The sequence below is a fragment of the Mirounga leonina genome, unplaced genomic scaffold (genome assembly GCF_011800145.1).
Source record: "Mirounga leonina isolate KUSES-001 unplaced genomic scaffold, KU_Mleo_1.0 Mir_454, whole genome shotgun sequence".
In the NCBI taxonomy this organism is placed as follows: domain Eukaryota; kingdom Metazoa; phylum Chordata; class Mammalia; order Carnivora; family Phocidae; genus Mirounga; species Mirounga leonina.
The window spans coordinates 1906748-1929667 of NW_023270763.1; the positions used below are offsets into that span (position 1 = coordinate 1906748).

Consider the following 22920-nt stretch of genomic DNA (forward strand, 5'->3'; position numbering starts at 1 on the left):
CCCTCTGCCCCCATCATCATCACCACCATCATCACCACCATCATCACCACCATCATCATCCCCATCATCATCACCACTGGCAGCATCACCACAGAAAACAACAGAGCAGAAATCCAGACAGAGGGAAGAGATCAGAGCTGAGCTACCTGTCATCTGATCTGGGCCACCAAGGTGCAGCCACAGCCCAATGGGAGGGGAGGTGGTGAGTCTGGGAGATGAAGTGTAAGGGCCCAAGCAAGGGAAGGGGCTTGGCTTCTAAATACACCACTCAACCCAGTACTGATCAGGGAGACTGAGGAAGGAGCTGCCAGGACCCCCACTTCAAAGATAAGGACCTAACTGCCCCTTGGGAAGTAGCTGCCATCCCGGTCACCCAGCTGAATGGGCCATGGAGGCCACAGCCATCTGGGGCCCTCCCTCCCTGCAGAAGCTCCCAGTCCCCACAACTGGACAGCTGCTCTTTCCACGCACAAGCCCTGCACATGCACGCCGAGGGGCAAGGGGACGGAGGAGACATCCCGAGGCCAGCCAGAGGTGTGGAAGGGCGCGGTGCATGGAGCCGGTGCGGGTGGGCAGGAGACCTGGCTCCACCCCCCTGCTCTGGCCTCACACGTCACCTGGGCTGGGAGCTCCTGTAGACTTGTTTCCCATCTATGAAATGGGGCTGCTCACCGCGGACTCACCAGCCTCCAAGCACTGCAGAGGCTTACAGAGAGTGTCAGGAGGTCAGGAGGCATTTGCTCCTGTCTCTGGGGACGAGGATACGGGTGTCCAGAAGGCATGTCCCTAAAACATCCTGCCTGCGGTGTGGCCTGGGGTGAGCTCTGAGCCCCTCACCTTTTCTGCTGCCAGGTGTGGGGGACGCTGCAGACGATGGAGCTGAACATGAGAGCCGTGACGAAGGAGAAGAGAGCCAGGTAGATGAGGCCCTCAACGCCATCGTAACAGAAGCCCGTCAGGGCCTGCACGTAGTCCTGAGGCCACACAGCACAGGGACAGCACGGGGCAGCATGGCCCACAGAGACCAGGAGAGAGACAGGGAAGGCAGGGTGAGACAGGACATGCCAGGGCCTCAGCCCAGCCCACTGCTAGTGGCCTGACCACCCCGGCGCCAGACTGGGCTTCGGGCCAGCCACCCATGGGTGATCTCCCATCTCCAGGTCCCCACCCCCACAGCTGCACCCTCTGCCCCCCAGCCCCCCGCTGCACCCTCTGCCCCCATCCCCCCTGCTGCACCCTCTGCCCCCATCCCCCCTGCTGCACCCTCTGCCCTCATCCCCCCAGCTGCTCCCTCTGCCCCCATCCCCCCTGCTGCACCCTCTGCCCCAGCCCCGCAGCTGCTCCCTTCTGTTCCCAACTCCCCCAGCTGCACCCTGCTCCCCAGCTGCCGTGCCCTGGCTCCAGAGTCTGGTTCCCACCAGATGCAGGCTGCGGCAGTCCACCAGGGCGGTGAGATGCTGCAGGTTCACCTCTGTGCCGTTCAGCACCTCCTGGACACGCAGCAAGGGGTCCTGGGGGTGGGGGGGACATAGCACACAAGGTCAGTACCACAGTCGGGGGGCGGGCCCAAGGCAGGCATAGGTCCTCTGGGAGCCTTCTGGGTACCCATCCACCCACACTCCACCATCAAGACCACCCTTGACCCTGTGGTCTTGGCACAGACCCTGAGGACCCTGGGCTTCTAGAAATGATGGCCAGAGTCTGTGTCCTGGCCTCGGAGGGACTCTTGAGGACAGGAGTATACAGGGGAAAGTGGGACCCACGAATGCCTGTCAAAACAGGAGAGACAGCAAATACCCACGTAGCTCCTGACGGGGGCCTGGTCCTCTTAGAAATCTTACTTTAAAGAACAGTTAAAGGGAAAATGTTCATGGTATTTTAAGTGACAAAACGTTATCCAAATGCTCTGTATAGAGCAAGCCCGGTCCTGTAGTGTGTGGGTGTGCGCGCACGGGGACCTCTCCCCACATCCTGTCCCCGGAAAGATGACCTCACAGAAACTCTTCGGGGTTGATGGGGCTGCCTCTAGACCAGCCGCTGGACCCAACACTGCGTTACGTGGTGCATGTTCGAAGAGCGCCCTGTGATTCTGAAGTGGATCCCAGGATAACATAACTCACCAACAGGGGCTGAATTGTGTCCCCCCCCAAATTCATATGTTGCATTCCTAACCCTAAATACCTCAGAACGGGGCTGTATTTGTTGGCGGGGGCTTTCAGGAGGTAATTAAGGCAAGAAGAGGTCACGAGGCAGGGGGCCCATCCCACGGGACTGGCGTCCTATAAGAGGAAGGGGTCGGGGCCACAGACAGGCCCAAGGGGACGACCACACGAGGACACGGGGAGAACACATGGGGAGATCTACATGCCACGGACAGAGGCCTCAGGACATGCCAGCCCAGCCCACGCCTGGCCTCGATCACGGTGACTTCCAGCCTCTGGCGCGTGAGGGAGTGAGTCCCTGCTGTCTAAGTGCCCCCAGTGTGCGGAGCTCCGCTGTGGCGGCCCCGGCTACCTCCCCACTCACTCGCAAAATACCCAGAGGAGCTCTGGCCCAAACAGAAATAATAATAGGAAGTAACTTTAATATGTGTGTTTACGTGTCCATCTTTTTTTTAACTCAAATTTTGTGAACAGCTTGTTACAGAAGGTCCAGCTGGTCACGAGAGGAGCCTGAGCCCAGCCGTGCGCATGGACGGCCCCCCGCGCTCTGCGGAGGTGCGCGCACGGGCAGGGCCCCCGCAGGCTGACCCCCCTCCCCCAGGACGCTGGGCTTCGTCAGGAGCAAGGTAACAGATGTGTGGACGGAATGCTCAGGCCCCAGAACACCGCAGGGGAAAAGCCGCCGCCCCCCCAGTTCCTGGAACACCCCCAAGGGTGGGGGGCAGACCTTGCTTTGTTACTACATCTGTCCTCATCTTCCCTTTTTATTTTTTTAATTTGAAGAGTTTGTATTACTTTTAAAATAAAGAGCAGAATTATTTTTAGAAACCTACCCCAAGCCCCCAGGGCAATGAAGGGCTAACGGAGGGGAGGAGAAGCCTCTCCGTAAAGGGTGGGAGAGAGGGGTGGACCCCCGGCAGGGTCCCGCCAGGAGGCCGCCTGAGCTGGGGGCGCCGGGGCGGGCGTTGCTCACCGTGTGGCCCACTCACCTTGGTGGCCGGGGACTCCCGGGGGACCGTCTTCAGCAGCTCAGCCACCACGTCCTGCATCTCCACCAGCGCCTTGTGGCTGCCAGACAGCTTCTGCTCCACAGAGAGGCTGGCTGATTCCAGCCGGGGCAGCCCCCTCCCCCAGCCCCACGCACACCCAGCTCGGGCGGGCCCGGGGCCCTGGGGGCGCCCTCGGGGAAGCTGCTCCCTGGTCCCCGCGAGGCTGCCCACACGCGCAGAGGTAAGACAGATTCCGAAAGCACGATGACTTCAAAGGGGTAGTTCTCCAGGACCCCTGAGGGCCGTGCAATCGTGTGCAGTGACAGGCAGTGGGCCAAAGCGTTTCCCTCCAAACCCCACCATGACACGTGCCCAGTTATTCCACAGCGGGCCCCGGACCCCTCCCGTGGTGAGGCATCCCTGGGCCCCTCCATGCCTGCCAGACGGCTGGCTCTGCCCTGCAGGATGGCCACAGGCAACCCAAGAACTGAAAGGAATCCCAGGTATTTGGGCGGCATTAAGCAGTCCACCCCGAAAGACTCGCACCGAGGGCACCAGGGCGCTAACCCCAGGGGCAGTTGGTGATGTCAACATGGCATTCATCCAGCTGCCCCCCAACAGCTCCTCGGGTCCCAGGGTGTAATGACGTCTGAGAGGGGCCGAGGGGCTGCAGACATCGGGGCTGCAGCCTCCCAGGGGCAGGAGGAGCCCGAGCACTCACCTGCTGGAAGGGGTTGGCGGCACGGGGCGAGCAGGCCAGGTAGTACTGCAGGATGTCTGCAGAGAGAGGTCCCGGTAGCTGCGGGAGGTCTGCCGCGTGCGTGTGTGAGCACGCATGTGTGTGCTTACGTGCATCCACGTGCGCGTGTGTGTGTGCATGTGTCTGTATGTTGTACCTGTGTGTGCTCAAGCACGTGTGCGAAGACATGTGGCCTGCAGGGAGCCCAGGGCCAGGGCCCAGACCCTTTTGCTCCAAGCAGGGTCCTTGCAGCATGCAGATCGCCTCTTGGGGCGCAGCCCTGTTCCTCCCTTCCCCCGGGGCAGCAGACGGGGCACGGGGGTGGGCAAGGAGTCAGAAGAGCTGCAGGGATGCATCTGCTCCTGGCTCGCTGGGGCAGGATAACAGTTCTTAGGCTGGAGCAGCACCCCCCGAAGGAGGGGACACGGCCTGGGTGTGGCAGCTGGGGGGGCCCAGGACTCAGGTGGCCTGCCTGTCTACTCCCCATAAACACGTGTGTCGATTTGGCGTCCAACATTCAAAGATGGGGGTTCATTACAATTCTGATTCTGAAAACCCCAAGAGACCCGAGCCTGGCTGGAGCTGAGGGGGAGCTCAGACCCTGTCTGCCTGGCCCCAGGTCCACGAGGCCCTCCGGCCCGCAGGCCCACTCGGCAGGGTCAGGGCCCCTAACCTGAAGCAGCGATACCGGCTTTGGAGTCCCAGGCCTCCCTTCTGGGGGCCCCCGAGGCCCGGGGCAAGAGCTGGTACACCCGTCGGGCCTGCGCTTCCACCCAGCTTACGGGAAACCCAGTTCCCTTTGGCCACTTGTAAGTGGGGCCCGCACGCCGGCCTTGGCACTGCCTGGCCCTGGGAGGGGTGGCCTGTGGCTCGCAGGCAGGGGCTCACGCTCCCTTGAGGCTGGGGCCTGCTCGCGCTTGCTAAGGACCCAAGAGTCCTGAGCAGTGAGGACCTGGGGAGGCCGGGGGGCAGACAACCCTCCCTCCTGGGGGCTCCTCGGGCTTCGGTGGAACCTGTTCCTTCAACCAGAGAAGCTAAAAACCAGCCCACATGCTCACCCCTGTGGCTTTCTCAGGCAAAGAGGGAAGACGGTCCCGTGAGGCCAGCATCTTAAGGCCACTTACAACAGCCCCCTACCCTACTCTCAAGGAACCCGCAGCACTCGCAGCAGGGCAAACCCACCAGCTTGGCTGCACCCGAGCCCGAGTCCCACATGCATCTGCCTCCTGCGACGGCCAACGTGCACCACACCGCGGGCTCCCAACCCCAGACCTGCTCCCCCCCACCCCACCTCGGTCCAGGGCTCCTGAGACCACAGCGGCTCAGGCAGAGAGCAGAGTCCCCGGTTCCTCCCTCCCTACACCCTGCTTCTCCAGGAGCCCCGTCCTGCTGCCTCGCAGCGCGTCCCATCCACCTCTCACCCCGCTGGCTCAAGGCACTCCATCTCCTGCCTGGAGGGACGCCTCCCTGCCTTCCTGCTTGACCTCCTTGTCACTCCAACAGCTTTGAAAAGGCTACCCAATCGTGGACCATGTCTCTTCAGGGCTTCCAACCCTCCAACGGATCCCCCAGAATTAAGCCCAAATTCCTGCCCTCAACCTGCCCTGCTGGCCTCCCACCCTCTCCTCTCCCAACTAGTCTATTTTCTGCCTCACAAACATAGCAAGTTTGTCTCTGCCTCAGGACCTTTGCACAAGACACACAGCCTTCTCTGGTTCAATTTTAATGCCACCTCCTCAGCAGGCCACTGTCTGCTCTGAAGCAGTCTGTCACCACTTGCCCACCCCCCCGTCACCTGCCTCCACCCTCACCCCACCCCCATCACGGGCCTCACACAGCACCTCTCCTCATTCTCAGCACCCCCCATTCACAGAAGGTGTTCCTATTCACTCACTAGCTTCCTGATCTGCGTGGGTCCTGCCTCCCCCAGACTGAGGGCCCACGAGGGAGGGGATGCCTTGGCCTCGCTCAGTTGGGTCTCCTTAGCCTGGCCACGGGGGTGCCGGCTCAGACACAGCTGCAGACTCACCCCCACTCAGCACCGAGTGCTCCTCCACCATCCTGGTCACGTAAGTGTCGGGGTCCACACAGAAGTCACTGGAGCCCTGGGGGGAGGTGCAGGCAAGGAAGAGGGGGTGACCAAGCTAGGTCCCCCATCCCTCAGCCCTCGTGGATAGAGCCTGAGCCCCAGGTCTGCTCTCGGCTCCGGGAGATAAAGTATGAATGTGGGGAGGCACTGACTTGCTGTGTGCCCACGGAGAGGTCCCCACTCCTCATGGAACCTCGGTGGCCCAGGGGAGAGGCGTGTGACAACCCCTCCCCCCTCCCCGTGCCTCAGCCCAACAGACCGGGATCACACATCCTCTGCACCACTCACCACAGACACGCCCAGCTCCAAGCCCAGTGCGCCCCAGCTGACGACCAGGGCCAGGACCCCCAGTAGGCAGACCCTTGGGGCAAAAGAAAGCCAGTCAGCACCCCCAAAGGCTGGGGTGGCTGCAGGCCAGAGGGCCAGGGCCCCGGGGAACATCTGGAGTGTGCCCACAAAGGGCTGTGACTCCTCCTTAGCTAGACCCACCCGAAGGCCGGGCATGGACAGACCTCCCTCCCAGCTGGAGCGGGCCGGGGTGCAACTCATAGTAGGGCCGGTGGGGGGGGTGCTGGTCCTCCTGCTCCCCCCTCCCCCTTGCAGACAACGGGTCTTGGCCTTTGCCTGGCTCTCCACAGTGTGGCCAGAGGGACCTGTCAGCCTGGGCCAGACCCCGCAGGGCCCAAACCCTGCAGGGCGCTGTCTCGGACCACCCGGCAGGGTTCTGGCTGGCCCCTGCCTCACCTGAAGCCTGACCTCACTTGCCTCCCCGTTCCCTGCAGTCCAGCCACCCCAGCCTCCCTGCTGCTCCTCACACTCCCCACTGCGGCCATGTGCTGGCGGTCAGATGTCCCTGGGTCCCTCGGGTCTCTGCTCCAGTCTCCCCTCCCCGCCAGGCCTCCTGGTGGGGCATGCGCACTGCAGACTGCCCTGCCCACCCCCTGCTCTCCCTTTCCCCGCAGCACTGTCACCCACAGCATCTGGTCCGCGTGGGGGCAGGATACAGCTGTTCAACTGTCCCCGAGGCGGGGGAAGGAGGACATCTCACCACTACCCTACAGAAGAGCTATCCCCGTCTTCATCTTTGAGATTAGATGAAGTATCATGTCTGGGCCACCCACCCAAGGTGGCCGGCTGAGTGAGCGGCACAGTGGGGGTCTGAGCCCAGACTGCCTCCAGGCCAAGGACAGAGCCTCCAGCTTGACCTTCTGGTGTCCCCACGACTAGCTGACCCGCACAGGTCCTTAGGTGTCCCTGGGTTACAGTGTGTGGACTCGAGGGGGAGGAGCCCAGCAGGAACCAAGGACCGCCAGGGCAGATGAGCACACCTCTGCGGGCACAGGCCAGGGGTGCAGGAGGGCCAGAGTGGGGCCCCACCATGGGGAGCCCACCCTTGGGCAGACCAGTGTCTAGACGCACAGATGGGGGAGGGAGAGCAGGGCTGATTCAGAAGATCAGGTGCTGTGGGTGCCCCCCCTGCCGTCCCCCCCTTGTCCCTCAGGCCCACAGACTCACCCAACCAGAATGCCCTTGGAGCTACGGATGAGGCCGACCAGCACCAGCAGGCAGATGGCCACGTCAAGGAGCAGCAGGCCCAGGTAGCCCAGCCACCTGTGGGCACACAGAGGGTGTGAGTGGCCCCCAGGATGGGAGCGGTGCTCAGGCAGGGCCCAGCGGACCCGAGGGACACAGCCTGGGGCCCAGAGGCACATCCAGGGGCAGTTCTGGAATATGAGGACTACAGGGGCTGGCATCAGCCTTCTTGTAAAAGGGGTCCTGGGAACTCGGCCCCTCCCACCCCTAAAACCTCAGCCCCCCCAGGCCCTGCGGCCTGAGCCCATGGAGGACGGCCCCTAACACGGGCACTAGGGGCCAGGTGGGGCGGGCAGAAAAGAGGGCCAGCCGCACCTGTACCAATCATAGAGGTCCACCTGCTCCGCCAGCACCTCGAGCGACACGGCGGGGTTCCTCCAGAACGGGATGGCAGCTGTGTAGCCCAGCAGCGTCTGGAGAAGGCCCTGCAGCCGCTGGACCGCGCGCAGGGGCTCTGGCCGCGCGGCCAGCTGCCGCTCCAGGCTCTGCAGGCTGGGCTCCGCCGAGCGGTTCAGAGCGGCCGCCGTGTCCCACACCTGCGCCGGGCCGGCGGCCGGTGAGCCCGGGCACAGACCCGCTCCCAGCACATGCCCACCCCTCGGGCACACACGCAGACACTGGGTTTAGGAGCAGGGACAGAGCCCCCCTCCCCATCGGACGGCCACTCACGCGGTCCTGGACCCCGGCCACTGTGCGGTTGGCGTGGCGGAGCGAGTAGGTGGCCCGATGGATGCCGTCACTGGTCTCCCCGTTGCCATAGAAGCCCACGGCGATGCCGGCGCTGGGACGGGGGCGGGGGGCGGGCGGGCGGCATGTGAGGGCGCGGTCGGGCCCCTCGGCGGCCCGCCAGGAGCCCCGGCTGGCCCCGCCCCGCCCGCCTGGCCCCGCCCCTCCCGGCCCCGCCCCTCCCGGCCCCGCCCCGCGCTCACCTGCAGACCAGCGTGGCGATGATGACGCACCAGGCGGTGCAGCAGCAGTCGGCGTCCAGGTGCTCCTCGCTCTTGCGCCGCCGGCAGCACAGCCAGAAGGAGTAGAAGAGCAGGAAGAGGAGGTCCAGGGCGAGGCAGGCCAGCGCGGCGGCCCCCAGCAGCAGCAGCGCCTGCGGGCGGCGGGGAGGCGGCGCTGGAGGTGCGGGCGCGCGCCCGGCCCCGCGGCCCCGCACGCCCCGCGCCGGCGCGCTCCCGCCGGACCGCCCTCCAGCTCTGCGCACGCTTGGGTGCTCGCCTGCGATCCCCGGACTCCGTCCTTACCCCTGCACTAGCCGCCAGGACCGCGCCCAGGCCACACTCGGAGGGGCCGGGTGGGCAGGGCCAGCACAGCTGCTGACGGCCACGTGGCCGAGGAAGACCCCTAACCTCCAGGAGCCTGTTTTCTCTTTTGTGAAAAGGGGGCCGCGCTCTCCCAGAAGAGGCTGGTGGAGAGTCTCAGGGAAGCCACCCTGCCGTCGGGCCAGGCACACCGCAGCGCCCTCCGCCTCAGCGGGGACCCTGCTCCGGACCTGGCTGCCTCTGCGAGGCCCCGGGCCCTGGGCAGCCAGAAGGGCCCCGAATTTCCAGCCACATCCCGGGAGTCACCAGGGTGGAGGAAGTGCCCGCTGCAGCCCCCTCCTGGCACCGAGGTCGGCACCCCTCACGGGAAGTGGTTGACTTGATCCAGCAGGGACACCCACTGTGGGCTGGGCCTCCATCTGTTGGAACGTGGGCCAGCCCTGCCTCCCCTGGGCACCACGCTCTCCCTATCGCCTGGCCCGGGGCGTCGCCTCCGTTTCACTGGTAAAGAAACTGGCTTCAGAGAAGATATGGAGGAAGGACCCATGTGCCCACATCATGGCCCCTCTGGGACCTCTGCCACATCCTGTGTTGGGGTGGGGGTGGTGGCCTGACCTTGTGCCCCGCATGGGGGTGGTGGTAAGTGCCACACAGAAGGCCCAACACACAGTGGCACCCACCCCACGGGGGCCATCAGATTTGTGGTGTGGCCGCTGGGCACCCACAGCTGCCCTCCCAGGCACTGCCGCAGAGACGCCGGGCCTCAGGGGGACCTGGAAACGCCCTCCCTCCCTATGTCTGAACGCTCAGCAATGTGGCTGTCCCTGGAGTACCCTGGGGGGGGGAACCCTCCCCTGCCCCCCCCCCCCCCGCACCCGCAGGGCCCCCTTGGGAAGAGAGGCTCAGCCACAGAGGCCCTGGGACCGCTACCTCGCAGCCCTGGCCCCCAGCACCCGTCTCCCAGGAGATGGTTGCCAGGCAGCAGAGGCAGGATGGCACTCCCTGCCCCCCCAGGAGCCTGCTAGTCCCAGAGGTCTCCCACCAGGCCCACCATCCCTGGCCAGCCCCCCATACCTGAGGTGGAGCTCTTCTACCTCCCGCCTGACCGGGGCCTGCACCTCCAGCCATGCTTCAAAGCAACATCGGTGCCCTGGGGACTGAGTAGTCAGGCGGCACAAGGCACAGGGTGGGGGCCCCATCTTGGGGAAGACCAGGGTGGCACCGTGAAGCTGCAGTCACAGGCCACGGCCATGCCCCGCGGGCTGCCCGGGGCTGCCATCTGGGGCTGGCGCCCTCCATTCCTCCTTCAGGCCGGGGGTGCAGCCACCCCCCACCCCTGCACTGGCAGGAGGCCTGATGGGCCCTGGCCGCCCCTGCGCACGTGCTGGCGGGGGGAGGGGAGCTGGCCTTGGGCCACCTCCTCAGCCCAAGGCTCCCGGAGGCCAGGGGCGCTCATGTCACAGAGGGTAGGTGCTCCCAGGACCCAGGCCGCAAGCAGGGGTCTCCAGGCCAGAATCGGGCGTGTCGTGGGGCCAAGGGCCAGTCCGGGAGGGGGCTCGCCTTGCCGGTCCTGGCATCAGGACCGCCCTCACCCCGCCCAGCACCGGATGCCAGTAAACATTAGAGCGCTTGCAATAGCACAGTCTTGCGGGTTCCCTGGGTCCACCTCACACACCCGGGCCGGACATTGACCCAAGGTGCCGCAGGCCCTGCCCCCCCCCCCCACCTCGTCGGGCAGAGGCAAAGGGCAGAACACAACACGGCCCCTGGGGCCATGGCTCGCTCGGGACATCTGCGCTGACACGGCCAAGGCCGCCCTCCAGCCCCCAGTCACCATGTCCTGACACGGCCACCTGGTCTCCTCCCCTCCCCCTCCCCCTCAGAGGGCACACCACACCCAGACCGAGCCCCCCTTAAGGCCCTGCTGACCGCGGTGCCCATGGTTCTAACAGCCTTCCCTCGGCCCCGGCTGGAGCAGGCACACCCTGCCACCGTGCCACCGCCTCTCCTGCCCGTACCCCCCCCCACCACGGAGAACAGGGCGGGCTCGGAGCGGGTGTTCAGATCCGCGCATGGACGCACATCCTCCTGAGCTGGGGGAGCCGGGGCCAGAGGCACAGGGCCCGAGAGCCCGCCCAGCCCCTCAGTGACGACAGGCCCGGTCGCTGCGTCGGGGTGTCAGGACCACACACTCCCATTTGCCAGATGGGAAAACTGAGGCAAGAGTAGCACCACCGGCCAGGCGGGTCCCTCACACCTGGAGCCAGGCGGGGCTCACCGCGCCTTTGGGAGTCGAGGCAGGTGACAGGCCCCGCAGGTCCCCGACAGATATTGCTCGCAGCCCCCGGAGCTGCCGGGCTGGGGGTGGGGGGGCGGCGCCTGCTGGACGCGAGTTGGACCACGCAAACCGAGAGAGCAGGACGGGAGCGCACCCGGACAAGTTTGTGGGTTGACCGTGGCCAGGCACCTCCCTGAGCCGGCTTGTCCTTGTCCGGAAGGTCAGGGAGGGGCGCTGCACCCCTACGGGCAGGAGTCACACCTGTACCCTTCTTGAGTCCTCTCCCACAGCTTTGATTTGGTTTGTTTTGTTGTTGTGGGTCTTCTGGGGTTTTCTTTTTTTGAAAACCACACACTTGTACTAACTTTATAATTAAAATGCAGAACCAGAAACCTGTGAGTAGCTCTTTCCAGCTGAGCGTGGGAGGCCCCCTGGTCTGAGCCCAGCTCTGCCACGTGAGCGTTCCCGTGCAGTCGGGCCCTGCTGCTCTCTGCACCCCATTTTCACCTTTGTGAGGTGATGTGAGTGTCCCCCGGCCCCCTGGGCTATCCTGCCGGAGAAGGCCCATGGCAGCCGAATTGGGCCCCTCTCAGTCTATGGCATGGTCACACAGGCCCTGCTGGTGCCCAGTCCCCCAGGAGCCACAGTGGAGGAGAGGGACACCCTGGCTGGCTGCCAGGAGGCCCAGAACTGCCTGCAGCTAGACAGAGGTACGAGGGAGGGGTGCTCCCCCCGCCCCCCCAGCCACCCTAAAACTCAGGCCCACGTGGGGCGGTCCAGCGTGCTGGGAACCAAAGCACCAAGGTTCTAATGCTGCTCAGCCTGGCTCAAAATCATGACTGTGAGTCAGTGACTTCAACCTCCATGCCTCAGTTTCCCCACCTATAGGGTGGAGACAGGAACCTCTGTCTCCTGGCCGGGGACTGTGAGGACTGCAGGAGCCAGTCCCTGCAGACACTCAGAACAGCACCTCCACGGAGGTCCCCCAGGAAAGGTCAGGGTCCTGAGGGCTGCTGCCCAGTGGGCTGCACGGGGGCAGAAAGCGGACACCTTGGCCGCTGCGGCCGGGGGGGAGGGGTCCAGGACAAGCTGAGCAGGTCCACATCTATACCCACACGTGCACTCCCGCACCCATGCGTTCCCAGACGTTCACACCCATATTCACACTCACACATGCACAAGAGCGCTCAGCCTGTGATCTCCCCAGCAGCCTGTGGCTGGAGCTCCTGGGGGTCGTGGGCAGGGAGGGGGGTCCCAAGCACCTGGGTGTTGGGCCACCTGCTGTGACTGGGAAGAGGGGAAGGCCGCCTCACACATGGCCACCTGCCCGGGGACAGAGCCACCACGGCCACAGGCTCGGAGGACACCACTCCATCCCAGCCCTGCCTCACGGCACCCAGTCAAGGAACAGGGGTTAGGGGAGGACCACTGCCCAGGGAGCCCCAGGGCCAGGCTTGACGGTGATCATGTGTCCTGGGGCTCAGAGCTGGGTGCCAAGGGGGTAAGTTACTTTGCAGAGGCTTCCCTGGAGGCAATGACAGGCAGAAGTCCAGGTGCCCCTTGCCACCCCACATCACCCCTATAACCCTGCCCACTGGGAGCCAGGTGTCCACACACCCAGGGTGCCACCTCGTCCCCTGCTGGTCTGTCTGCCCAGCTCCAGGAAGCCCCCTGACCAGGAGAGTGGGGTCTGTCTGCCCACACCTTCCCCGGGGAGTGCTGGAAAGGCCTCCTGAGCTCATCAATTTAGCAGGGGCGGTGCCCCCTCTGGCACTCTGCCCTGGCCCCCTGGCTCCCCACCCCAAGGTCTGAGCGGCTGGGAGCTTTGTCTCTGGCAGGACGGTGGGCTCCAGGGCCCAGACCACCACAGCTCCCCTCAGCCCCAGGGCAGGTGCCAGCACCCTCCCGGTTCACACAGGGGGGCTCGGCGGCGGGGGGGAGGGTGGAGGTTCAGCCCATCACAGCGAAGCTGCAGAGCCTGTCGCCAGCTGGGTGCCCGAGCCGGGCACGGGGACGCCCAGCGTGATCTCTGGCCCCGTCTCCTCTTCGGCTGGCGTCCCCGTGGCAGCCCCGCCTCCCCTGGCCAGGGGCTGGTGTCCCCTTCACTTCCCCTGGGCCCGTTCAGAAAGAGAATGGGAAATGTTTGATCAGCATCTGGGCTCTGACCAAATGGAATTTTCCGTCTGTGATGGAAGTGATGTCAGCGCTCGGTCAGGCGAGGGGAGATGCTCGGGCCCGTATCCTGACCACTGGCCACGGTGCCGGCTGCCAGCCACCTGAGGAAGCGCTAAGAGCGCGGTGGGCTCTGTGAGGGCGCCTGCAGCAGGGACCCGTGTGGCCGTCCTGCCCCTCCAGCTCATTTCTCAGCCCTGGACCACCCCACCCTCCCAAGGCCCCTGCAGCCCCTGCCAGAGCACGGCCCCCGCCTTGGCCTGGGCCCACACACTCTCCTGTGAGCCCTAAGGCCCCCCAGAGCCCCCATCCACTCTGGAAAACACCCCATGAGCCAGAGCTTGGGATCTAGAGCCTCCCCCTGGCCCAGGTCTGAGGTCTGCCGAGGGACCCAAGACCCCGGCCTCAGCAGGCGAGCAGGGGGCAAGACGGGCCCAGGGAAACGGCTGTTTTCCGCGTGAGCCTAAGCTGGTTCCCTGCACGGGGTAGGGGGGATCCCTGGCTCAGCCCCAGGCTCGCTGGCAGTCGGGGTACCGGGAGCCCCAACTAGCCCTGGGAGGAGAGGGCCCTCAGTGTGCCACAAACCTTACTAAGAGCTTTGCAGCAGGAGCCTCGGCCCCATCCATGGACGGAGGCCACGGTGTGAGGGGCTCAAGACCATGAGCCCGTCCCTTCGACGCCCCACCACTGGCCTGGACACGGCCTGTCAGTGGCCGCGCCTCTGCACGCCACCTACCCACAGCATCAGGCTCAGCTCCAGGGCAGGCCACACCAATGTGCCCGAGGCCACCAGACCCGGGTAGCCACACAGGACCCCGGCCACACACAGGAAGCCCGGCCGCAGCCACATGCAAGCCTGCGCAAGAGCACACCACACGCGGACCACACGTCGGGACCCCCAGTGGACCGTCTCCCCACACACCCCCCTCCCTGGAGAGGAGCCTCTGGGCCTGAGGTCCCCCCACTGCCCATGGCATGAGAGGGGCCGGCAAGGCGCCAAAGCCCTCAGAGGTGGGTGCCCCTGCAGAAGGCCGTGGTTGGCAGGCCTGCCCCTCAGCTCGCCCCCACTCCTCCCTGCATCAGCCCTCCCTTCGAGGCAGCTTGTCCAGCAGCAAAGGGCGAAGCTCCAAAGAGAAGGCAAGTCCAAATTCCTCCAGGGGCCCGGGACCCCACTGCCCCACACCCCAACATCCTCATGTTGGTCACCCCTGCCTCACTGGAGTGGGGAGGCCCTTGGTCCGGGGCCAGCCTGAGACCAAGCACATCAGCACGTGCGGCGTCCAGATTCAGCACCAGGCCTGACATGGGGCCCCGCGGGGCGGGCATCTCCCAGGACCCCGGCAGTGCAGGCCCCGCAATCTTGGAGGCCCCGGGAGCCGGGCAGACGACCAGGGGTGCAGAAACACGTGTCAGCACCCGCAGGGCACCATGGGAGGTAGGGCCCAGGCCCGGCAGGGGATCCAGGCTGCCCACCTGTGTCCCGAGGGGCGCTGGTGGATAGGGTGGGGGCAGACAGGTGCGGTGGGAGGGGAGCAGCATGCCCCTCCACTGCTTCCTGGGTGGGGGGGCGTCCTACCCCAGCCCCAGAATGGCCAAGGGCCTTCCTCCAGAGGAAGAGACCAGGTTAGGGTATCCAGGAGGCTGGCGGGATTCCAGACCCCAGGGCACCATCTAGGAACACACACGTGTGTCGGCTGGAGCCCTGGGGCTGGGCCGGGCCGCGGCCCTAGCTCCTCTGTCTGGGGTGCCTCGCCGGGAAGGGCTCCCAGCGCACGGGGCTGCCCGCTCTCCGAGGGCTGGCTCTCGGCCTCAGCAGCCACTGTGGCCCAGCCGCACACACGGCCTCGCTGGTCCCCGACCACCTGGGGAGGGGGCGGCACCCACCTTCCAGGCCAGGGGCCTGCGGCCAGAAGGGACACGGAGGCCCCTACACGTAGGTGACGCAGGAAGCAGGTCTGAGCCCACACAGGTCTCCTGAGGAAAGCCCCAGAAAAGGCCCGCTTCACCTCCCGGGCCAGGCTGAGTGGGTGCCGAGGGCCCTGGCCGTGCAGCGGAGCTGGGCGCCGGGCTGGCTGTTCGGCCCGCAGCCCCCCACCCCTCTAACACACTTGGCTGCAGCTCCCAGATGCCGACCAGAAATTAAAAACAGATTTTCCACTGAGCTGGGCTTGGGTTTCACGAATTCCATGACGGTGAGCTCGTGGCCATCCTGGAGAACGCACAGCCAGCGCCCGGCCAAGCAGGAGTCCAGAAGGGGCCCAGCTGTCTGTCCGAGTCCCCCCACGCTGAAGTCTGAGGCCTGGAGCACCAGGCTGCACATGGACACGCAGGGGCTGCGCCCCGATGTCCCCACGGGGTACACACCACACTCGCCCTTGTCCTCTAGGAACCCCGGGGACAGAGGCGTGGCGAGGCCAGACCTGGGCAGAAGGCCCCGAGGAAGCTCTGGCGGGTCATGCCCCAACCCAGCCCCCGCCCACTGCCCTCCGGATGCCCACGCCACACGGGCTCACAGAGCGAACAGTCACACGAGAGCATGGCACAGGGGCTGCCCTCCCCACGGCGAGGGTGTCTATCTGGGGCCTGGTGCTCTAACACATTTCCCAGCATGACACCCAGAAAAGTCCTCCGCTCCTCCCCAGGCTTGTCTGTAAGCACCTCTCCACTGGCCACCCCTGGAGACCCAGGCCACAGGCCACACAAACAGCCCGGAGCTACCAGACGGGCCCTGTCCCAGGACATACATCCACCAGGGAGATACGGCTCAGGGGGTGCAGCCTGACCCCAGACTCGGGGGCCAGGGCTGGACCACACAGCAGAACTTCCGTACGAGCCCTCACGATAGTCAGGAACCCAGCGGAGTGCACGGGGCCAGAGCAGACAGAACTGGGCGGGGGGCACCGTGGGCCAGGACCCTCCTCAGAGGAAGAAGGCAGCGGCCACTCGGGCTGTGCACAGGCCGGCCTTACCCCACGCCCTCGGCCAGTACGGGTCAGGCCCGACCGCTGCGGATGCTGTGGGACAAAACAGAGACCCTGTGGTCGACACCTATCCCTCATAGCTCACCTGCCTCTCCTGTGGGGACCCCGGCCTCAGCCAGCTTCCTCTGGGGAGTGGAAGGGGCCTGCCAACTGAGGCCCGAGGCGGGGCCCCCACGTGCGGGTTTGTGCGTGTGCACGAGCCCATCTGGGCAACTAACAACCCAAGCCTTGGGCAGGGGGGCAGTGGAAAGGGAGTCTCACGAGGGGCCCCACACAGCCGCCCTCCCACAACCCACCCGCCACCTGCAGACCCTGGCGCAGCCTGGGCCCTCTACCTGGTCCTGCTCCTGGGGGCACACCCCATACCCAGGCGCCTTCTCTGCAGCCCTCCTCCTGCCCCTGGTATTGGCCTGGAGGCCTGGCCTTGACTGAGGCCCACCGAAGTCCTCACGGCCCCATCCAGAGCATGAAGCAGACTCGCTGCCTCGGCAGATGTGCGCCATGGACCCCCCAGGAGCCCTGCTAGGCAGATGGCAGACCCGATCGGGGGCCATGTGCCTTCCCATCTCTGGCAGGGACCCCAGGGCAGGCCCCGGCATTCATGGGCCCCTTCTTAGGACCTGAGCTCGGGGCACCCTCTGGACGGTGGCCCCCACCAGTGACAGTGTGAGCGGCTCCCGCTCTGGACAACCAGGCCCAGCCGTGGCCCATCAGAGCCCCACCACACCGAGCTGCGGGGCCTGTCTGTGGGTCTGAGTCCTCACCCTCCCCAGACCACGAGGAGCTCCGCAGAGCCATGCGAGGGCCGTGTGCGTGTCCTGGCCCAGCGCAGGGCTAAGGGCAGGCACTCCTGGGGCTCTGCCACACCCAGCACCAGCCCGGTCACATGCCCCAATCCCGGGGGGGGTGTCACATGGGGGCACTTCCCATATCTGTGACCCAGTACCTGGGTTGCAGATTCGGTTCCTCTTCCCCAGTCAAAGACTCAGCAGAGCTGCCTGGGGGAGGGGGCCCGGTCCTGACACCCGCTGCGCTCCCCAGAACCAGCCCCCACTGGGGGACCCAGGAAGTCTCTGCACAGGGGCTGTGTCCATGGAAAGGGGGGGTGACAGGCTGGACCCGGAGCCACCAAGCCAGCGGCCTGGACTCTGCTCCTACAGCGGCCACGACGCCCACCCCGAGGGCCACTGTGTGGCCGCCCAGAGAAATGCTGGGAAAAAGAACAGCAGGGGCCCCTCTGGCAGCGCAACTGTGGCCCGGGCTAAGAGCCACAGCGCAGCCTGCCCAAAGCCTGCCCGAGAGCCCCTGGCCGGGGCCAAGCAGCTCGTGTCCCTTCCTGCACGTCCCTGCACAGAGCAGTGCAGCGCTGGGGACATGGCTCCTCACCACATCCCCAGACCCCTGAAAACCAGGCATAAGGATGGGGCCCGATGATGCTGACCCCACACCAATGCCAAGTTTCCCATGACCTCTCCCACCCACACCGCCACCAAGGTGTAGACCTGGTTACAGAGGTAACCAGAGGCCATGCCCCCCCAACCCCCCCAAAGGAAACAGTCAATCTGTTCCACAGGGGCTACCCTGTCCCCCCACCCCTGCATCCCCAACGTCCAGCTCCTCAGCTCTGTCCATGCACGGGGTACTCCCGAAGCTTCCGCCCACTCCTCAGTGAGCTCCGTCCCATTTGGTGTGTTTCTGTCACTTGCAGCCTCAGCATCCTGTTACCATGGGACGCTGGCCAAGCATCAAGAACCAAGGGCCAACAATAGGGTCCAAAAGGCAGTGACAATAAGGATGCACGGTGTGAATGTAGTTTTAAGTGACAGCCACCCCACAAGATTCTGCATGGACAGAATCCAGCCAGAGGGGCTTTTTGGTTTTTTTCATGCTTTTTCCTATTTTCCAAATGTCCCATGAGTGTTTATTATTTTTGCAAATGGGAAGACAGGCAACACACACTTTTCTGAACCTCCGGATCAGTGAGAAGGGTGAGGACAGGGCCAGCCCACCCACAGGGCACGGCCGCTATGCCACCACCAGCCTGCAGTCCGGTACGCGGCTGACCTTGCTTGAGTCTATGGTCGTAGCTAGGAGACCACTGGCCCCCGATGGTCGTAGGACCCAGAGCTCAAAATGCCCTCTAAGCAGCCACCAGATCTGGGTTCACACACCTCCGGGCACAGAGTGCTCACTACCTCCCAAGGCAGGACATTCAGACTCCCTTATTTGGGGCTGAGGCTCAGGCTTCTCTCTGCCTCAGGGCCTTTGCATGTGCTCTTCCTGGTGCCAGGAACTGTCTTCCCCAAGGTCTTTGCGTGGCTACTTCAGTCTTATCTTTAGGGTCTCAACGGAAACATCCCAGCACTCAAGAGTTCCAACGGGAAACAGGCCCCATACGCTGAGCAAACCTGAGGCAAATGCTACCATCTGACCTGGAAAGTGAGCCAGTGTGCCCACTTAATGCCAGGCTCCAAGCATGTCCCAGCCCTCTGGACGTTCACAGCCTAGCTGACACCCTCCATGGCAGGCCAGGTAGCACCTCCTCCAAGAAGCCTTCCCTGACCACTGAGCTCCTAAAAGCCCTGTCCTGATGCCTCCAGCACCTCAGAGCTTCCAGCCCACCCCCACCAACCCCGAATTGGCAGAGAGAACAAGCAAGGATAAGAGAGGCCAAGGGCAAAGGGAGTGAAGTTGACATCTGTTCAGGACACAGGGGTGTGGAGACGCTTGGGACGGGGAGTCACGAGGGCTGGTGGGGACTGATGGGGCAGACACCCTAAGGGAAGCCCAGAGAGATGGCTGGTCGCACCCAAGGTCACACAAATAGGAAGCAACAGAGCTGGTGCCCAGGCCTCCACTCTTCAGCCTGAAGAGGCGGCTCCGGGACCCCTGCCCGAAGCCAGGACAGGCCCTACCATCACCACAGAGCAGGCTGGCCTCAGGCCACATCAGGCCCCCAGACATGGGGCCCAGCCGGCTCCGCTCAGCCGTGACGGCCACTAGGGAGTCTCCTCCTTCCTCTGGGCCTGCAATCCTCCTCACTGCCCCCCCAGAAGTGAGAGTCCCCACCCACTGAGCCACCCCTGGTGCGGGGAGCTCTGGGCCCAGCCCCAGGGGAATCAGATCAGCAGCCCCTCCTGCCAGGCAGATGGGGGGTGGGGTAACACAGAGCAAACTCCAGAAGCTTCTCTGCCTCCCTCCAGTATCTGCCCACCCACAGATCCCATCAGCCCCCACACAAACCACAGTGGCACCCTCCCTGTAATCTAGCCATTCAGCAAACATCACGGGCCCCCAAAAGATGGATGCAAAGGCCATGGGGCCCCTCCTCTCCAGGACGGAAGCCTTGGGAACGTGGGAAGCTGAGACCCTCAGCCCCAAGAGAAATGCCATCCTTGCTCCTGCAGAGGCTCCAAAGCCCCCAGTGGAGGACCAGCCAGGGCTCTGGGAGCCCTCAGAATCGCCCTGCGTGGGCTCCTAGCCCCTGCAGGGGGCCGGCAGAGGGGGACCCCAGAGGCCCCACCCTCCCACGACTGACTCTGGCTCCTACCATCTACTCATTATGTGATTCTGAGCCAATCCCCTCTCTAAACTTCAGCTTGCTAATCTGTACATTGGAGACAATCATCCTCATCTCCCAGGCTTGTGTGAGAAAAGGCTGGTGAGAGACAGCCCCACACAGTGTCCCAAAACAGCCTAGCTCATGGGGTTTTCCAGTGGATTTTACCAGGGCTCCCAGCAGTGGATGGTGGGGGCAGGAAATAGCAAAGGCTGGTCTCCTCATGCCACACCCATCTCCTCTTCCCTGGACCGAGGCCCCACTTGTCCCCTGGGTAGTCCAGAAGGCAGAAGCCCTCCTCCCCAGCTGGACCCAGCCCACATGGGGGGTGGGGGACTGCCAGATCCTGTAGCCCAGGTGGGGGCCGGCATAACAGGCTCCCAGGCCAAGAGGGGGTGCCTGGGTCAGGAGGATGAGGGCTCCACCACCCACCAGCAGGAAATGGGATGGGAACAGCTGCCCCCCATCCACGGCGAGGAATACTCCACCAGGGGAGGCAGGAAGGGGCTGCAGGCCATGGCCCGCACTGACCCACTGCCCAGCCATGCAGGAAAGGAGCTCTGTCTGTTGCAACCAAAAATAGAGCAGGGGCACAGAGCCCTTGCACCCCCCACTGCGACCCTACAAAAGTGTGCCAGCCCAGATTTCGGGATGTGACAATAAAGGATCAGAGAGCTCAAGTGCTCACCCAAAAGCACCAGCACGGGAGGGCAGGGGCAGGATGTATGTCCAGGCCTGGCTCATTCTACAGCCCCCAGCCAGGAGCGGAGGTGGCGGGGGAAGGAGACAGGCTGGTTTCCACGCCGTGAATTATTCAGTGGCTAATTCTGCTCGGCAGAGAGGAGGCAGGAGAGTGAGTCAGAGCCCTCCCACAGCGGAGGAGGGAACAGTGCTCACAGAAGCTGGGGGCAGACACCAGGGACCTCTCAGGGGCACAGGGCCCTGCAGGGGGTCAGGCTGAGCCGGTGGGGGGGGGGGCAGCCACCATTCTGGAGGCCTCCACAGGCTGTAGGCATCGGCCCCTCACTCACTCCCACAACGTGTCCCAGGAGCCCCAGAGGGCAGGAGGGGCAAGCAGCTGGTCCAACTGAGGTTGGCAGCATGGCAGGTGCAGCCCGCAGGCCAGCAGGCCAGCTCTGTGCAGATCCCAGACACCCCAGGTGGCCCCAGGGGCAGCCCCAGAGCCTCCCAACTGATAACTGGCAGAGAACTTCCTAAAGTAAAGCACGGCCCCTGGCCTGTGGATACCAGGGGATGGACGTGACAGAGCCATGACATATGGAAGACCCTGGGGAGCACAGAAGGGTGCTGTTCCCACACTGGTCAGCACCCCAAGGCTGGGCTTCTAGAACGTGGGCGTCGAGTTTTATAAAAATCTTGCTGTCTCTGGGCATGCCTGGGCCAATCCCTGGCCCCCTTCTAGTCTGCTTGGAAACAGATCAGCAGGGCTGGGGGAGCAGGCCCCAGGTGAGCACTGAGGCTGGGAGTGGTGGGTGCCCATGGTGCCCTCACTCTCTGCTTCCGGTTCTCATCCTCTAGATTAAAGGGCGACCAGGGAAGACAGAGTTCTACATAGGCGAGGTGTGATCATGTCCACGGAATCCTGGATTCCCAGGCCATCTTGACAAGCAAGGCCGTTCCTTTCCACCCGGGGCTCTGCAATGAACACTGGAGAGAAAGAACCCCAGGGGTGTTCCGGGTGACCAGGCATCCCAGTCATGGGGCTTCTGGAATCCGGATCCCCAGGCAGGAAGGAAATGCCCACAGCCTGGTCCCCTGGCCCTGCACTCAAATGACAGTGGCTCAGTGAGGGGGGTGGTGCTTGGGCTTGGCATGACCCCAGGCCTTGGGTTCTACTGGGAGAGCCTGGCCTGTTGGGGAGAAGGCTGCAAAGGCTCCCACTGCCCCCCACTCTGCCCAGGCTCAGCCCCTTTCCAGCCTCCCTGACAGAGGCCCACCTCGGGTTCCTGTGGCCGGGCCTCCCTTCCTCAGGGGCTCCTGGCAGGCCAGGTGTCACCTCATCACACATTGCACTGTGTGCGTCCCCACAGCCTGGCCATCCAGCAGGGGGTCACTGCCGGCCAGAGAGGGCTGGCATCTGCCCAGCTCACTCACCCACCAAAATCTTGGCAGGGCATGGGATTCCCCAGCTTGCGGGGAGGGGAAGAGGGCGAGGAATCCCCTCCCGGCTGCACCCAGTGCTCTCAGGTATCAGCTTGGTCTCAGAGCCCGGGGCTCCTCTGGGCTGGGGGCTGTGCAGGGCCCCAGGTCAGGGCTGCCCCAGGTGCTGGGCAGGGGCCTGGGCTGGAGCTGACAGCTGGCAGAGGGGGCTCCATGGAGGGAAGCGAGGAGGCTGCACATGACCCCAGAAAGGAGGGCCTAAGTGACACCAGAGGAGGAGGCTAGAATCTGCAGGAGGGCCGTGGACCCTCGATGCAGGATGGGGGTCTTTAGACGCTCACGGAGGGGAGCCCCAGGACGCAGGAGGAGACCCTGGAGAAGAAAGGGAGCTGTGACTCACAAGAAGGCAGAGGCTGTGACCCTCCAGGAGGACGGGGGCGACGGCGACCCTCGGGGAGGGGGACCCCCGAGACCCTCGATTAGGGAGGGGGGTTTCGGGAGTCTTCAGACCTTCGAAAGGAGGGGCTGCGACCCAGGGCCCTGACCCCCGACCCGGGGGGGCCGCGTCACCTGCTGGTAGTCGGTGTCCTCGGGCCGGAACTGGCTGCTGGTGGTCTCCCAGCGCAGATCGAAGTGGGGTAGCCGGTGCAGGAGGTTCACCCACCAGGGCGCCGCGTAGCTGACCCCGGCCATGGCGGGCTGGCCGCCTCGGGCGCGTGCCGCCGCGGGGCTCCCTCGCTGGCCAGGGGGCGAGGGGTTCAGGGGTCCGCCAACCCCCGCCTGGCTGCCCGCATTGCCCGCGCGCTCCTGGACCCGGCCCGGCCCGGCTCGGCCCGGCTCGGCTGCACTCGGCTCCGCTCGGCCGCCCGCGCCCGCCGCCTCTTTGTTCGCCGCCGCCGCCGCCGCCGCCGCCGCCTCCTCGCTCCCCCGCCCGCCGCCCGCCGCCCCGCCCTCGCGCCGCCATTGGCC

The 22920-nt window shown here is 64.9% G+C and overlaps 1 protein-coding gene across 1 annotated transcript in view; it reads right to left on the reverse strand.

The window, feature by feature from the left end:
• TTYH3 (tweety family member 3) overlaps positions 1-22837 on the reverse strand; it is a 29885-nt gene extending 7048 nt beyond the window's left edge. The window contains exons 1-11 of the mRNA XM_034988270.1: positions 22522-22837; positions 8502-8671; positions 8242-8353; positions 7888-8108; positions 7495-7590; positions 6268-6340; positions 5920-5995; positions 3873-3928; positions 3152-3244; positions 1419-1511; positions 838-974 (exon numbers count right to left, since the gene is read on the reverse strand). Of these exons, the coding sequence (XP_034844161.1) occupies positions 838-974; positions 1419-1511; positions 3152-3244; positions 3873-3928; positions 5920-5995; positions 6268-6340; positions 7495-7590; positions 7888-8108; positions 8242-8353; positions 8502-8671; positions 22522-22644 (1250 nt within the window). The 5' untranslated portion in view covers positions 22645-22837. The remainder of the gene's footprint in view (positions 1-837; positions 975-1418; positions 1512-3151; positions 3245-3872; positions 3929-5919; positions 5996-6267; positions 6341-7494; positions 7591-7887; positions 8109-8241; positions 8354-8501; positions 8672-22521) is intronic.
• Positions 22838-22920: the final 83 nt, after the last annotated feature.